We start from the raw sequence: 17,000 nt of genomic DNA, 5'->3' as shown, positions 1-17,000 counted from the left end.
TGTCTGTTTTCTTTTGTGCAGCCTCTTGTTTTGTTGGATAGATTGGTTGTCTTAATATAGGGTGGGTTTGGAACTTGTGGAAAGAGAGAGAAAGGAGAAAACAAAACAATTTTCCTCCTCCGTTAGTGTAAGTTATGATTTGGTAAGGGAAAGAAAAACATTGTCACTTTCGTTTCATTCTTATCCCTTTTTCATCTCGGGTAACTTGAGAAGTCCTGTTCTCTTTCTTATTTTCCTCAAATCGAACAAGGAATTATCTCGTTTCTTTTCCTTTGCGAAACCTTGCAAGGGAAAATATCTACAGTTTTCTTAAAATTTTCCTCTCGGTCGGTCTCTTTCTTTCCCTTGCTTTCCAAAAGTTCTCCACGCGTTGTTAGTTTTGTCTGATTTGTGCATTTCCCAGTAGGTGTACTGGAAATCATCATTCCAGATTTGTAATGGGGCCAACAGCAGACAGAACTTCATTGATAATTAAGATCGCTTTCAGATGTGATTTTGCCGTCTCTAAGGCTCTGTTCAAGTTTCGGAAATATTGAGTGAGTAATGTTTAGAAAAGAAAAGTGAAAAAAGAAGATTATTTTCCTGTGTGTGTGTTCGGTTGACGATGAATTTTGCATGAAAATTAAAATTCTTGAATTCCGAAGGATATATTTTCCATGTGGAAAAAAAATTGGGACTATGGGTCCCCACTAAAAGTTACAGGAGAGTTAATTTTTTGTTCATTTGTTGTCTTTTTTGTGCAACTGAACAGAGCCTGAAAGAGTTGTTAGGTTTAATCTTTTGAATTAGTGTACTGCTAAGCTTAGTCAGCAATGGAATTATGGACCCTTGAGTGTCTTTTTGAACAAGGGAAGTTTACGTTCACTGTTAAGAGTTAACAATTGCATTTAATCTTAGGCCTGTATCAATTTGGTTTTCTATTTTTTCGGCGTCTGGTTCCACAAGAAGTGGGAAGAGCACTAGTTTTCTCGTAACTCGTTATCAAAGGATTATCATTATTGGTTTCTTTTGAAAAGCGCATACTAAATGTTAGATCGATGATATTTTTATTCTTGATTGCCGGGCTAGGGACACACACACGGTGTCCAAAATCATCAGTTGAACTTTGAGATAGAAATGGAGAATTGGAAAGGAGGATCATCCCTTCTGGTAGGGTTCACTTTTCAGTTCCGGGTCTTCTGCGAGTAGGGGTAGCTAAGGGCTCTTACTATCACGTTCAAATATGTTCAATCTTTTAAAAAAACGGTGATGCCGAGATCGAGTTGCAAAGATCGAGAGAGTGAATGTGCTTCCGACCATCCCCTTTTTCTTAACTTAATGATAAATAAGATTTTATTTTATTTTTTCTCAAAAGGGGTAGGCATTCTTCTCTGGTTTCAAAACCTTAATAGTAATGAAAATAATTCATCGAGGAGAATGTTTGTGATGCCCTCCTCGAGTTAGGACAAAAAAAACCAGGCCACACACACCAAGAAACAGAAACACACTAAAAGATAAACAGCCACTATACCAAAAGGAGAGAGAATTTTGGGATGAGGGATGCACTTGCCTTGGTGATACATATGCATGTATAGTACTTATTTGACTTGGGTTTTTCTTTGTGAATGGGAGACCATCTTTTGTATTGTTTCAAGATTGCGCGTTGACAGTTGAAAAAAGGGGTGCAGAAAGGATCCTGTTCACATCCAAGGTGGTCCGGATAGCCCAAAGTTCACAATACCCCACCTCCAAAAAAAAAAAAAAAAAACCAACAATAACGTTAGAGTAGCTAGGACAATTGACTTAACGATCGTGTATAATTGTACTTAATTAGATGCATCGGTTTAACTCAATGGCTGTGAGAGGCTACGTATGGTAAGGCATTTTGTAAGTTTCAGGTCTCTCGAAACTAAGGAACGACTATATCATAGTACAATTTATCTAAAGAACTCCATCTTCCAGCATATTCTATTATCACGGTCCTCTAACTCTTTTTTCTTTTCTTTTTTTAGGAAGTTGAAACTTGCAAAGAAACAACAACAACTCCTTACTTTAATGAAAAGGGGTTTTGAAGTCAATAGTATTATCTAGGAAAAATAATGGTATCTGAATTTGGGTGTATTATTATATATACCTGAGCCTGAGCTTTCAGGTGGAACCCATGTTCAATACACTAGTGGTCACGACTCCACACAACGTACTGACCAGACCACTGGTTTGACCCCGGCCATCTCCATCTTCAATAGTCAAACATTAGCCTAGATGTTACCTCACCCAACCTGACATTCCAACATCTTTTATATGTCAAATCTATAATAAAACTTGTACGCAAATTGATTCCTTAGAATATATATAAGAGCAGCACAGTCAATAAAAAGGTTAGGTTAATTAGTGATCTGAGACACTCTTTTATATAGTATTAATAAGATGCCCAATATATACTAGTTGTGGTCTCTCCTTTACTTTGAATTTTAGTTGGAATCGGCTGCAATAATCACAATTCTTCATTTCGCCCCGCCAAGCTAGGATTGTAAATAAACATACATTAAGTAAATTCTTCATTACTCCTAAAGTATTGAATTATTTTCTTTTAGACGCAAATGCGTGATACCGACTAAAATATGTGTGATAGTGTTATCATCAGACTAACTTAATTTCGGTTGTTTCAAAAAGTAAAACAGCCACAACATTCTGTATAGCTAGGTTTATGGACGACTCTGTCAATATGCATATATATACTAATAATTTTGTTTGTGAATGATCTTATTTAGAAACTAAATCTCTTATATCCCCACAGCTTAGATTCCCGGCCGCCCACGAGGAGGAACATCAAGTCATGAAAATTGGACAAGGAAGTCAAGAAATGTCTCGTGAATCTCATAGAGAGGAGGAGAAGGGAAAACTGTTGCAATGAAAGGCAAGAGAGCAATCCATGCAATCTCAACCATTTAAAAGCGATTTTAATGGTTGAAATATTTTATAAAATTAGTAATACCTTAAGATTATTTTAAGAAATCTGAGCATTTGAATATTCTGGAATCAGGGTGCTTTACGTAGTCCTGATTGATCAAAACCATTGTGAAAGTAAGTAATAATACGCCAGTACATGTATTTTAATTTACATGCAGTGAGTTAGCTAGCTAGCTGCGCGCGAATACGGCTGCTTTGCTTTGCTTGTGCTGTAAACAGAGAGAGAGAGAGAGAGAGAGAGAGAGAGAGAGAGTAAATTCACTTCAAAATTTTTTGGAGAGAGAGAGAGAGAGTAAATTCACTTCAAAATTTTTTGGAGAAGCGTGCACGCAACTCGAGAGAGATTTTGTCATCTACTATGGTGGGACGAGGTTCTCGACAAGAGGAGCTTTTGGCTGCTTCTGTCTTTGACGCGTTTACGTTACAAATTCTTAATTAATTAATTAATTTCATATACTAAGTAGTATATACTACTCCAGTCTTCCACAAACGCATATAGGAGTATGTATCTAATTACCCTCTAGTCCTAGGTCTCTAATTCTATGGGACGTTTTTGGGTTCCGAGCGGATACCTCGTGACGGTACGTGTCGGTGATCCGGACAATCCAAATGTGCTTTGGACGGCCTAGATATATTTACTCTCTCTTCCCTCATTGCACCATTCTTCTATTTTTCTCTTTCAAAGATGACATTGATTTACTCTCTCTGTCTCTCCCCTCATCCTATCACTCTCTCTCCTCTTTTTCTCTCTAAGATTCGGACCTTCCAAAACAAGTTTAGACTATCCGAAACACCGATGGAATACCACCTGTGTGGTACCTTACCGACACCCAAAAATTTCTCCTAATTCGATCTATATATAGCCAAAATGAATTAGTAGTAGTAGGAGAAATAAATAAATAAAGATGTACAGACTTGGACTTTTAATCATGTGCGGCCCTGACTCCATCACTGGCCCCCACACGACTTTGTCATGAGTATATATTAATATGGACCGCAATAACCGGGGCTAGTGTTCTCATATGCTGCTTCAAACTTCTAGAAATTATTAATGTTCGATCCAGAGAAACAGTCAACTCGGAGGGTTTGAGTCCACACCCTGACTTTCATTTTCTATCTAGTCTAGATATAAAAATTAGCTTCACTTCTTTATTCTGAATTAGCTAGGGGCGTTTCCGCCAAGTGTCAAGTCTATAAACGTCGAGTTATTTCTATTAAACTATAAGTTGTAGAAAATATGTTGGAGTAGTAGAAGAAAATGTGTTTAATGTTCTAGTTTAGTAGAAATAACTTAACTTGTGACGAATTTTTTTTTATTTAGGATGAACAATTTCATAAAAGCCAATAAGTGGTAGTGCAAAATATTAGTACTAGTAAATTTATTTTTTTATCACCTTATAGTGATGTTGTTATCCCTAAAAATATAAATTCACGTCACATATATGCTGCAACAGATGTATTTGTACACTTTTTTCCGTTTCAATACAAAGTGAAAAGTGGTGTGAACAGTGAATGCATGTACCAAGCTAGTTACAGAATTGTTGAATCACGTAAAGTTTATGTGCCTGTCATTTCTTTATATTTTTACTTGATTTATTATTCGCCGGATTTTGTGTTGTGAATCCGGAATAGTCGAGTAGCAGGGACTATTGATCGAACTCCCATTCGCATTGTTGGGTAGATGCTTAATAAAGATACGAAAATAAAGAAGAGTACTATAAGCCAGATTATATGTACTCCACGTGATTTACCCACTTAAATTAAAATCGCCTTCACAAATTCAACATCGAACACATATTCCTCTTAAGCTATTGATTTTTGTAATAGTTGGGTGTTGAGGTTGATCATCTTTTAGATAGGTATAAAGATACAATTAAAACATGGTTCATTTTATGATGTTAGGCCGTAAGAAAGTAATTTTTTTGTGAATTCTCCGGTCTTGGTGTGCATGATCTGTTTTTGACCGGATCGAAGAGAGAATAGTAATTTGAAATCATTACAACAGAGAGAGAGAGAGAGAGAGAGAGAGAGAGGGGTAATTTGAAATCATTACAATTTGCAGTGAGCAAGATATGTATGTATATATAAGTTGGCGGAATCGCGGATCTAAAAATGAACAAGATGATAGTAATTAATTAAGTGGCCGGATATGGAAATCCCGGAAAAACGTGAAGATGGATATTGTTTAAAGCATTACTAATTAACAAAGTGGGATGGAATAAGTGGTGGTTGTGTAGAATCTAGCTAAATCATGGCAATTAACCAGATATTAAGGGAGACGGCCGAGACCCTAGCTATCTGTATATCTACAAATTAAATTAAACCCCCCACGAATTGATCGAATGATGCCAACCTTAATTAATTAATTTACATACAATTACTAATTAATTAGAATAACGTACCTGCAGTGCAAATTAAGATCGATCGATATACAATTAGTTCTAGCTAGCTAGCTCTTTGTTAAATTAGCTAGATGTAGCTAGCTAACTAGGGTTTAATTTAGAGAGAGCCATATGTCTTACGTACGTACCCTGGTGTAGTGTAGAAAATTATTCATTGTACTATGAAAAGAGAATTGTAGAGCAAGTAAAAAGAGATCGAGAAAATATATACATACATATATAGCTAGCCATTGTCGGTGTGTATAATAGTAGCTAGCTAGCTAGGCTTGGGGCATCTTTGCAGGCTTTTTTGAGAAACTTGTAACATTAGTAACATGAAGCAGTTAGAGGCTATGCCTAGCTATTAACTACTAGTATATATTCATTGCATGCATGCCTAATTATTAATCTTTATAATTAATTTCTTACCAAAATGATTCCTCTTCAACACACACACACACAGCCGGTCAAAAAGCTTATACTTTTCTGGAAGCAGTACCCAAAGTTTCGTTGTTTAATTTATTCCCCAGGTTTAAACTCTCAAATGGGTTACACCTAGTTACAATTGTTGCAACCATAATGTCATACTAGCTTTGATTAAGTCAGCATGAAAATTCATCTCTCTATCATGTGAACAAGTTAAAATACGGAAGCTTGATATAGAGTCCGACTATGAGTACCGAAACCTTTGGGTATTGAAAATGTACAATAGTACGTGGGGGCCCTCTTTTGAATCTCGCACGAAGAAATCAAAGTGTTCATTAATTATAAAATAATTAATGTTAGAATGGCCTCATAAAAATTTTAGCTTAATTGAATGTGTTTAAGTGGTTAATCCAAATTCAAGATCCTAATTAACTAAACTCATAATGAAACTTGAAATATTGGATGAACCTTTTATACACGGGAAAAACTACAATACACACACCTTATTTGGGTGTGTATCATATGCATTCCCAAAATGTTACTCCCTTCGTCCTTTTTTAAGTGTCCTGCTTCGTAACTCCAACTTATTAAAAAGACATCATCATTATACCTTTCACATCAACTTTTTCCTCCACTTTTTCTACCATCATTACACTTTTACTCACTTACTTTTCAAAATGGAATATACTTTTAGGGACAAAATAGACAATGCACCAACTTTTACCCACTAACTTTACAAAATGGACAGTTATTAGGGGACAGCCCAAAATGAAATACTGGACACAAAATAAGGGACGGAGGGAGTATAAATTATAGAGAAAATGTTACGAATCATATTGTTAAAAAGTTACGAGATACACTAAAATGTAATGAATCATAATGAAAATGTTACGAATCGTACTACTGAAAAGTTATGAATTCTAGAACAAAAGTTACGAAACACGCTAAAATGTTATGAATGAACCATAAAATAGATGCATATGGTACACCCTTTTAAGGAGTGCGTATTATAGACTTTCCAATTAGTATATAAATTCAAAGTGATTTAAGGAGTACGTGGTACAGACTTAAATGATGGTGTGTACGTATTTTAGAGCTTCCCATAGAGAAAATATGGATATTGACATGAGCATATTTTTAGCATATTGTATGCTGGATATCATATAGTTGTATGTATTGGCCACACTCACATGGAAATATCTTCCTTCAAACTTACGTCTCCCTCTGTCTATCTACAGTGTGTGTGTGTGTGTATATATATATATATATATATAGTATTTCATTGATTGAATCGTTGAACAAACAAAAGAATTCATAAGTAGTTTTGACTTGGGACCATTGTGTTTGTTTTTAATTAATTGCTGATAGAAACCAACAAGGAGGATCAGACGATGCCGTGGAGATTGACTGACACCCCAAAACCTGGTCAATTTCATTAATTAAACTATTTATAAATACTGCTACAGTATTATTAATTAATTAGTCGGTGTCCGCCATTTCTTAATTACGTAGCTAGGATTGTACGAATCATGCAGCATGTTTCTTCTTTTTAATCTTTTGGTCGTCAAGAGCATAATCAACCCCTTGCGTTTACATATTCAAAGTCTCTAATGGTTTTTTGCCTAATCCTCCAAATCCAAGTCAACCTTTGCCCAAACGTCTTATTGCTGCTATATATTTTAAACAACAGCAGTACTCTTACTCTAATTAATTAGTTAATCTCAACTCCTAATTGCACGTCGGCCTAATTTTAATTTGCTCAAGATTGGGCAAGCCATTAATTGGAGATTCCCAATGCTAAAAACTAGTTAGTTTTGGCATATAAGAACGTACAAAGAATCACATGCCCGGCCTCGAAGTTGGTGGCCGGGTTTGTGGCCGATTATTAAAAAAGAAAAAAAGTTTAATTATGGGAGTTTTGTGATGCAGTTGCATCAGACTGTGAGAAGACACGCTCAGCTTATGGAACAATCTAGCTGGCTATCATGCATATATGTTGTTGTGTTTCTATCTCTTCAATGTGTTTGAGGGATTTGCGGAGGGATACTAAATGTGTATATATATATATATATCGGGCGGTTCCGGGGACACCTAAAAAAACACCCCATAGCTCCCGATCAAATTTTGATGATCCGAGCCGCTCAATGTGATCAGAACGTGATTTTAAGGGTACCCGTGAGAAATCAGCAAAAAAAATGACCGGGAAGGGCTTGATCCGAACAGTTTCGAACGGTTTTTTATTGAACGGTTCAAATAAAAACTGCTTAAATCAAACCTTTCCCGGTCATTTTTTTTGCTAATTTCTCGCGGGCACCCTTAAAATCACATTCTGCACACATTGAACGGTTCGGATCATAAAAATTTGATCGGGAACTATGAGAATGAGATTATGGGTGTTTTTTTGGGTGTTTTTTTAGGGTGTCCATTGAACCGTTCCGTGTATATATATATATATATATATATATATATATGGGTATCCATATAATATTGCTTTTGTTGTTCTTTGGAGAAATTAACTACATACTTCAGAGTTCAGAATTTTAAGTTGGTATGGTTCAAAAATTTAAAACGTACACATAGAGTTTGCTTTTTTATTTGCCAATTGGGAAAAAAATTCCAATTATTGTAAAAATTAGAACCGAAATTATTTTTTACTTTTTAAGTTACTATACTGACCCTGATGACTTTTGATATATAACCTCGTGGACAGTGTCATCATCAATATTAAAAGTATCTTTGGGAGATCTGGAGTACTGAAGGACTTTGGAATTGGGGCAATTTTAGTATTTTAGTATTAGAATATCTCTTAAAAAACAAAAATATTCTTTTGGTGAGTTTTCACACCCACTTGGGTCAATTTAACCGGCCCCATTTGTAAAGTAGATCAAAGTACGTGTAATTGTCTAGTTTTGGCATATATATCTCACCAAAAATGATAGAGGTACAGAAATTTTGGGACCGAATCCGGACCGACGGCCGCCGGCGAGCCATCTCCGGCCACCGGACGGCCGATCCGAGCCGTCCAAAAATTCTAAAAAAAAAAACCGAGGGGCCCCACGCGGGAATCAACGTCATCCGAGGTGTGTAGGGTGCTTGATCGGAGCACCCCTTTTCGTATGTGTATATGTATATATACACATACGAAAAGGGGTGCTCCGATCAAGCACCCTACACACCTCGGATGACGTTGATTCCCGCGTGGGGCCCCTCGGTTTTTTTTTTTAGAATTTTTGGACGGCTCGGATCGGCCGTCCGGTGGCCGGAGATGGCTCGCCGGCGGCCGTCGGTCCGGATTCGGTCCCAAAATTTCTGTACCTGTAGTGTTACTCTATATCTCACAGTTCCGAAACTTTTTTTTTTTTTTTTTGGGGGGGGGGGGGGGGGGGGGGGGGGGGGGAATTCATTCCCAGCTCCCAAACTTATCAAGGAAGTATTGATCGATCGATCGCAGTCAACTGTTAGGTAAAAACTAGTACCGTAGTTATTTATAAATATACATGACATTGATTTGCCAACTAGCTTCTTTGTGCTATAGTCTAAATTGTATGTACGTATCTTTATTTCAAAAAGTTATGGCATTTGAAAGAATCAAACAAAACAACTTGCTCGGTACGTATTATGTAGATAGAATTTATTCTTATCACTACAACATTCACAAGTTATTGCTACTATTCAACGTGTATGTACATGCAACAAGATTCGAACAAACACCTTAACCGAAAAGTATTTTACAGTGTATACGTTGTGCAATTTTAAAATTTCTTACCACGCACGCTACAATTTTTTCAAGTATTTATTTAGCCAAATATTTGTGCATTGTAGGATGGCGATTGAAGGAATACCATTAATTTTCATTTTGTTATTTTCTCTCACATTAAGAAAATGAAGATAAAATCAAAACTCAGCTAAATAGATACTCACAGTTTCTTCCGAATGAGTGACAAAATAAGAGCCTGGACCATTCATCAGTACAATTGGTACATAACTTTTCAAGTTTCTTGTAAGTGCTGATGCAATAATTAACATATATATTTATATATATATATATAACATTACATATACTATGAGACACATGATCATGATGCCACGGATTTCATCATTGCCTGATTCCCCCGCAGAGATCAGAGACGTTAGATTATTGCCTCACGCAACATATGGCCGAATATACTTGTGACCACATTAATACTACTAATTCCTTCAATATTTTCTAGCTGCATGTGTTTAACAAAATTATGATTCATTAATTAGGACAAATTAATTATTACTACTTGACATTAGTATAATGATGTTAATTTCCACATACTTTTTCACCAGAACACTCTAGTATATTTATCCTTGCTCAGCAGTTTTTTCACAAATTAATGTCCCTCTAGTAGAAAAATAGAAGCACCATCGGTCCCATAAAGGTTGTCCGGTCCGCAAACTTTTTCCATAAATTGAAAGAACTCATTAATGTTATCTTGTACCGTGGAGGAAATAATTTCAAACTATGTATATTGACAAAAGTACAACATTTTTTTAAGTTATAGTATAGCGGATGGACAATCTGTTTGGAAATTAAGGAAGTATGTAGTGTCTAGAAACATTAATAAAGTTGAGATGTGAATGGTTGTGGGTGGACGAGGGTGGAGGCTTGTCGGTATCGGACAAGAAGTGGAAGATGCCGATTTGGTCACGCGGGAATTAAATTTAAATGCCGCCATGTTTGTGTATGTGTGAACAACCTTTTTCCTCGATCTGAAACAGGGCCTAGCGTGCCAAAAACTTCTTTCACACGCTTGTGAAAAATTCAATTCTCTTTTGAATATTTCTCTTTGGCTTATTTAGGTAAGTAGTAGTATATGATAAGCTAGCCGTTAACCAAGCACCAATGCCGTGTTATATATATATATATATATATATATGAGCCATACTGTACATAAATTTTTGGCATCACAACCCCATCATTATTTTTTGGGTTTTAGAAGCGCGATTTGGATTTATTGTGCTTCACTGGCTTTTTGGCAATACAATGCCATCATAATTTGTTGAGGGACAGAGCTAGGGTTTATGTAGAGAAGAGACCGAAACCTAGAACTTGAAATTTCACATAATCGATCAAATGATAGTTGAATTGATAAGTTTTGTATAGTGGTTTGAAATTCATGCATGCGTGAAATTAATCTAAGGAATAGTGTTTTACAAGAAAAATACAGCCAATTTTTATTCCTACCTGACAAAACATAAATACATACATAAAAGGAAGTACATGTTTTTTCCACCATATAACTACTTTTTATTTTATTTTTGAAGTTTGCTGAGACCGACATATATTTATTGTGTATTTCACTCCACATATATATAAGGTGATTCTAGCAAGGTTGGAGGTGGCCCGAGCCACCCCACCCTTGCACTCCCCTCCGTCCCACCCTAAGGATTGAAAAGTAGTGCAATTAGCACATATTTCATGATTAAGACCATGCAGCTAGCTTACCCTTATCAATTAAGGTGAGGGACCTAGACAAAGGGAATGGAGATAGATATAGTACTGCACGTAAAGGGGAAAAAGGCAAAAACTTTATGCATCCAATAAATGGACCACTTTATACGACTCGATCTCTATTTGATTACATTATCATTAATTAATAACGCAACCTTGGTATCACATATATAATCTGACAACATATAATAAACCCCCACTTATTTTTTCTCTGTGGCAAAAAACTTGAGACTACTCTTATTGATGTTTAAAGTTCGAATTTAACAAGTTAACTAACACTGAAATTTCATTCTTCACTTAATTTGGTCCCATATGTGAGACTAAATAACTACTACACATACCCAAGAAATTGGTTTAAGATAATCCTTGATCACACACCCTGATCGTTAAATAAAAAATTTATCGGTTTGGATCGATAATATTCACAATTAGTTTCAATTTGAAAATAACCTCTTGAACGGTGAACAAAAGTGATTGTACAATAGGAGATATAGAAGGGGATATACTATTGCCGGATTATACATTCAGAAGAGCGAATATCCGATGTTTGCAGTTAGGCTATAAAAATGGGGACACATAATCCAAGGGATTGTAAAACCGGAAAAAATTGGATATACAATTTCCCGTTTCCACCTATTCTTCTCTATTTGTCCTCGCGCGTTTAATGTCAACTATTATAAATAATGCTCTCTTTTTTTTTTTGATCCGATAAATAACGCTCATTTATTCCTACATTTATCTATCACCACTGGATGCAAGGATAAATAAGAAAATTGAACATATTTATCTTTCATCCACACCGATTCTCATCCAAGCATATGCTCATCATCTTCCTATTAATATCCAAAAACAAACTACTCCTACGAAAGTGCCATATTAATACATTTCTAGACACCAAATAGATCAAAATCTCCAATCTTTTTTTTTTTTAAATAAAACTTTAAAAAAAAGGTTTACTCATGCACTATGATGTAGCCGTTAATTTTCGTTTTATTCGGATTTTTGAAGCTTATTAAATATCTGGATGGGTGAAGTTCCAATAAAGAAATAAAAAAAGAAGGTAAGAATATGGATTCTTGTAATCCAAGCAAGAATTTTGCGTTAAAAGTGGGAAAGGAAAGAAAATGAGAAAGCAAGCAAGCACGCACACACGAGCCAAGCCTTTTTCACGGCCACGTGTACGTGGAAACTATGTCCCGCAAGAAAGGGGGTCCCACACCAGTCAACAAGACGCGTATGAAAGCGTCGACTAGTAGGAGGAGTAGTAGTATTTCGCTGGCCGGATCAATTGGCGGTCCTCTTGGCAGGGCAGCGGTCCTATTCAAACATACACCCACCGCCAGTTACCGGTCACTTTATCACCCTTTTATTTCTTTTCCTGTTTTTTGTAATGCAAGGTATACCGGGGGCATAAATTTAAACCCGAAACTTAAAAGGGAGTAAATTGCCTAAACACAAACCAAAGACTACCAGACCATCCCCTTGGAATTACCAATCATGCTATTATGTGGGATAACGTTCCTTCATCAGCAAACTATTCTCAAAAGAAACACCCTTCTTAAAATTGAACCATGTAAAATAGTGAATGATAGTATTAACGGTCAACTTCTGGCTTGCAATTAACATTGCAATAGTGGAAAATACATAAATTAGTGGTTGATGGAGAGTACTGTTACATGGAATCACAACTAATATATACGGAGTAGTATAGTTATACCGTAACGAAGTAGATTTTTTTTATTAATTAGAAAAGATAATACAACAAGTTTAATATCAGTACTAGATAATATTATATATCTATGCCAACTCAAATTCAGTACCCTGCCAATTATGAGCTCTCAAACCCCTAATAAAATTGGTTAGGCACTAATAAAATTGGTTAGGCACTAGCAAAACAAAAAGGATAATCAAATCACAATAGATGCCAAAAGTTACATGAATTGTCATCAATATTGGAATATTAATGTTACAATAATGAAAATGTCACTATCAGACATATGGATTAGACGGTGATACTAAATATTTCCATGTATTTGATTTTATCAATATAAATTGCACTTTCTAAAAATAAAAATGCGTTAATAACGCATTATAATATTAGTACCATTTATTATGCATTTTCTAATCCATTTGGACAACAATATTATGTTCACAGTGTCTGCCAGTTGCCGGTCATCCTCGGTGGATAACCTCCTCTAGCCAACCTGTTCTCCAAAAAAACACCCATAAAACCGACACTACCCTTCCCTTTCAGAAGTCTCTCTTCACACTTCCAAACCCCCAAAAAAAAACCCCCACACACAGTCTCTCTCTCTCTCTCTCTCTCTCTCTCTCTCTCTCTCTCTCTCTCTCCAAGTGCACTTTAACGGCTGGAAATGAAGAATATATGCCCGTGATTAACCTATACATGGAGGAGAAAGTACAAGACCTAAAGAACGAAAATCAACCGATGATGGCAAATTCGACATTTTCCGATCAGATTCCGACCAGTTTTGCTTTTCCTGGCATCTTCGACATGCCATGTGATTTCAATGAAAAGGGCTCTTTTGATTTAGGCTTCATGGACATTCTGGGTTTCCAAGATTACTACTGCACCACTAGTAATAGTACTCCATCTTCTTTATTCGATTTGATACAAACGCCGCCAGTGATTCCCTCCCCGGCTTCCACGTCGGAGGTGGTGAATACTCCGGCGACTCCCAATTCTACGTCGATCTCTTCGTCATCGACCGAAGCAGCAAATGATCATGATCATCAGATTAAAGCAACAAAAGTGGAACAAGATGAAGAAGGAGAACAAGAGAAGAGTAAGAAAGAGTAAGCACTTATTACTTTTTCCTTCTCATATATCATTTGTTTCCATTTAATCAGGGTCCAGGCTAATTTAAGCATACCTCAGTTAATTTCTCAAAACCAATTCTACCGTCCACTAGCGGAGAGTCTAATTAAGCTTTATAAACTGAGATTACAAGAGTTGATTAACTTGTTGCTAGTACAGTTCCTAGCTAATTGTAGGTGAATCATGAAAGAAAAAGTGTTAAAAGAGAAACATATTAAAGCCCATTTAGGTGATAACAAGATCTGGTTAATGGGTTCTCTGATCTGCAGAATCTCAGTGTGTGGACTTGAATTTGTGATGTAGATTATTCTAGAAAAGTTATGATTTTGTCTCTTTTTTTTCTATTTTTTATTTGTGTGTTTAGGCTGTTGAAACCCAAAAAGAAGAACCAAAAAAGGCAAAGGGAGCCGAGATTTGCGTTCATGACAAAGAGTGAAGTTGATCACTTGGATGATGGGTTCAGATGGAGGAAGTACGGCCAAAAAGCTGTGAAAAACAGCCCTTTTCCAAGGTACACAAAAATCCAATCTTGTCCCCCATGCCAATTTTGATTCCAGAAACACTGTTACTTATAAATAGGAAAACGGTTTTTATTTTTCCGTTAAATAATTTTGTGGGTCATGCGATGTTTTCAATAATTACTACAGGAGCTACTACCGTTGCACTACACCTGCATGTGGCGTGAAGAAGAGAGTGGAGAGATCTTCCGACGATCCCTCGATCGTCGTCACCACTTACGAGGGCACGCACACCCACCCGTGCCCCCTGATGCCGCGCGGAAGCATCGGAATTATGCCGGAAACTGCTGCTTTTGGAGGCGGCGGCGTTGGTGGTGGGGCTTCTTCTTTTATATTTCCACCACCTCACTATCTGCAGCAGCCACCCTATTTTCAGAACCCAACAGGGCCAACACCCACCACAAGTTTGAGCTTTAGCACTACTACTACTACTACTACTAGTTCCTCATCATTTCCAACTTTTTTTCAAGATAGACGGTTTTGCCCCTCTTCATCTGATTCTTTGCTAAGAGATCATGGACTCCTTCAAGACGTGATTGTACCTTCACGTGTGCGGAAGGAGCTGAAAGAGGAGTGGAAGGAGTGACTTTTTTTATCCGGTATGTACGTAGCTAGAGTTGTCTGACTGACTTTTCTTGATAAGGTTGAGGGTCTCTCTCTCTCTCTCTCTCTCTCTCTCTCTGATTGTCGTTGTAAAATGAAGGCCCTTAAAATTAGGTATGGAGGACTAGCTATTTTTCTACTACTTTGTTTCTTAACTTAATTTTGTTATTCTTTGTACCTAGCTAGAGATCTTTTGTAGTTATGGGATTTTGGGTCTTATATCTTCTCTTTCTGGTTAATTTTCAGTGTGTCAAATCTCTCTTTCATTTCAATTACTCTCATTCTTCTTGTTTTGCATTGATGTTAAAGTAGTAGGAGTACTTCTTCAGGGGCATATATATATATATATATATTGGTCAAATAAATACAGTACAAGTATTTATGTTTCGTATCCAGAAAAACTACTCCGGCCGGGAGAAAACAAACAAACAAACAAAATACATAGATCTCTGTTTAATTCATTTGGATTTAGGGTTAGGGTTTTTCCACTAATTAAGCAAGTTTGCACTGACACCTTTTATTTCAGTCGATCTTAATTCCTTGTTATGGGAACATAAGGGAGAACGTGAAGAAACCCTAAAAATGGAATTGTGAATTAGTTTGATGTATCTGTTTAATTAATAGTATATGTGATGCGGAGGAGGAGGTGCTTGAAAATCTGTGTTCTCTACTTTATGAAGCAAGAACTCGAATATCTCTTTACATTGCACTCATATATAAAAGTAGCCTTTACACTTTTCGGTCCCGATCGATCGAGAAGCCAAATTTTGAGAGAATGTGTGATGGCTCTCGATCAAGTTCTACCATCTCCCACAAAATTCATTTGGTTAGGTATATTTGACTCAAATTCTTTTTGATCGATATTAATAGACATTGCATCCAGTTTATTAATCGATCCTCTCTTCAAAAAATCTGTATTAGCAAGTGATCGATCTATTTTTAGAATGGTCACACCGATTCACACAGAACGGAATTGTGCACACCAACAACCTTCCGTCAGATGCAGTACGATCTGGCCAAGACACCATGGCTTTAAATTCTAATACGACTTGTCATGTGGAGTTTCTTGTCATTTCTCCTTAAGATAATTGCTACTAAGAAGGGAGTTTCAATTAAATCTTTTAATGCATTGGATGCATTCGAAATTTCACTCGCATGTCTGTTTTAGAGCAGTCCTGCACCTACGAGTGTTCAAGGGTTAATGGGCCGGTGTTTCTTTATTTGCGTACATATTGGCCGGCTAGGGAGTAGATGGTGCATGGTTATTGGTCGGAAGGATGGGATGAGATATTGGTGGTGGAGTTATGGTTTCAGATTGAGAATTAGCTGATCATGACATGAATGGTTTTCATGGCCTATTGGAGTAGGAAAGGTCCTTGTCCCATATGGCACTGTCTTTGCTATAGGAATGTGGCAATTAGTTCAATTGAATGCCTTGCTACTTATGGCTACTCATCATTCCTACCAAAAAACTATGTAGAGAGAGGGTTTTGCATGAAAGGGCAATGGAATTGTACAACTTCTTCTAGCTTCCTTTATCCCATACTTGGGAGATCACACGAAATAGCTTTATGTACTACTCTACTTGTTACGTTACGTACTCGGTACAATCACTTGAATTATATAGCCAGATTCAACAACTTCCTTCAAGTTCAAGAGATTGGGCTAGTTTTATATGCTAGTAATAAAGAACAATTTTTAATTTTTCAGTCTCAAGTCAGGGGTCAGGTCCTTAAGAAATTAGACACCTAGACGAAACCCTGAATAGTTTCTTCAATCAAAAAATGAACTTATGTATAGGGTAA

The 17,000-nt window shown here is 36.5% G+C and overlaps 1 protein-coding gene across 1 annotated transcript; it reads left to right on the top strand.

Moving 5' to 3' along the window:
* The first annotated feature begins 13,493 nt into the window (after positions 1-13,493).
* Positions 13,494-15,450, top strand: LOC131315911 (probable WRKY transcription factor 48). Its single transcript, XM_058345145.1, has 3 exons — positions 13,494-14,052; positions 14,439-14,585; positions 14,722-15,450. The coding sequence occupies exons 1-3, from the start codon at positions 13,622-13,624 to the stop codon at positions 15,176-15,178; spliced, it is 1,035 nt and encodes a 344-aa protein (XP_058201128.1). The 5' UTR covers positions 13,494-13,621; the 3' UTR covers positions 15,179-15,450.
* Positions 15,451-17,000: the final 1,550 nt, after the last annotated feature.

The sequence above is a fragment of the Rhododendron vialii genome, chromosome 2a (genome assembly GCF_030253575.1).
Source record: "Rhododendron vialii isolate Sample 1 chromosome 2a, ASM3025357v1".
Lineage (NCBI taxonomy): Eukaryota > Viridiplantae > Streptophyta > Magnoliopsida > Ericales > Ericaceae > Rhododendron > Rhododendron vialii.
The sequence above is the reverse complement of the archived record's forward strand: the minus strand, read 5'-3'. Positions and strand labels throughout refer to the sequence as shown.

Excerpts from the sequence above, each read along its gene's own strand:
- LOC131315911 (XM_058345145.1), top strand. The coding sequence starts at position 13,622 with ATGCCCGTGATTAACCTATACATGGAGGAGAAAGTACAAGACCTAAAG. Across the intron at positions 14,053-14,438 it reads CAAGAGAAGAGTAAGAAAGA|GCTGTTGAAACCCAAAAAGA; the intron begins GTAAGCACTTAT and ends TTGTGTGTTTAG. Across the intron at positions 14,586-14,721 it reads AAAAACAGCCCTTTTCCAAG|GAGCTACTACCGTTGCACTA; the intron begins GTACACAAAAAT and ends TAATTACTACAG.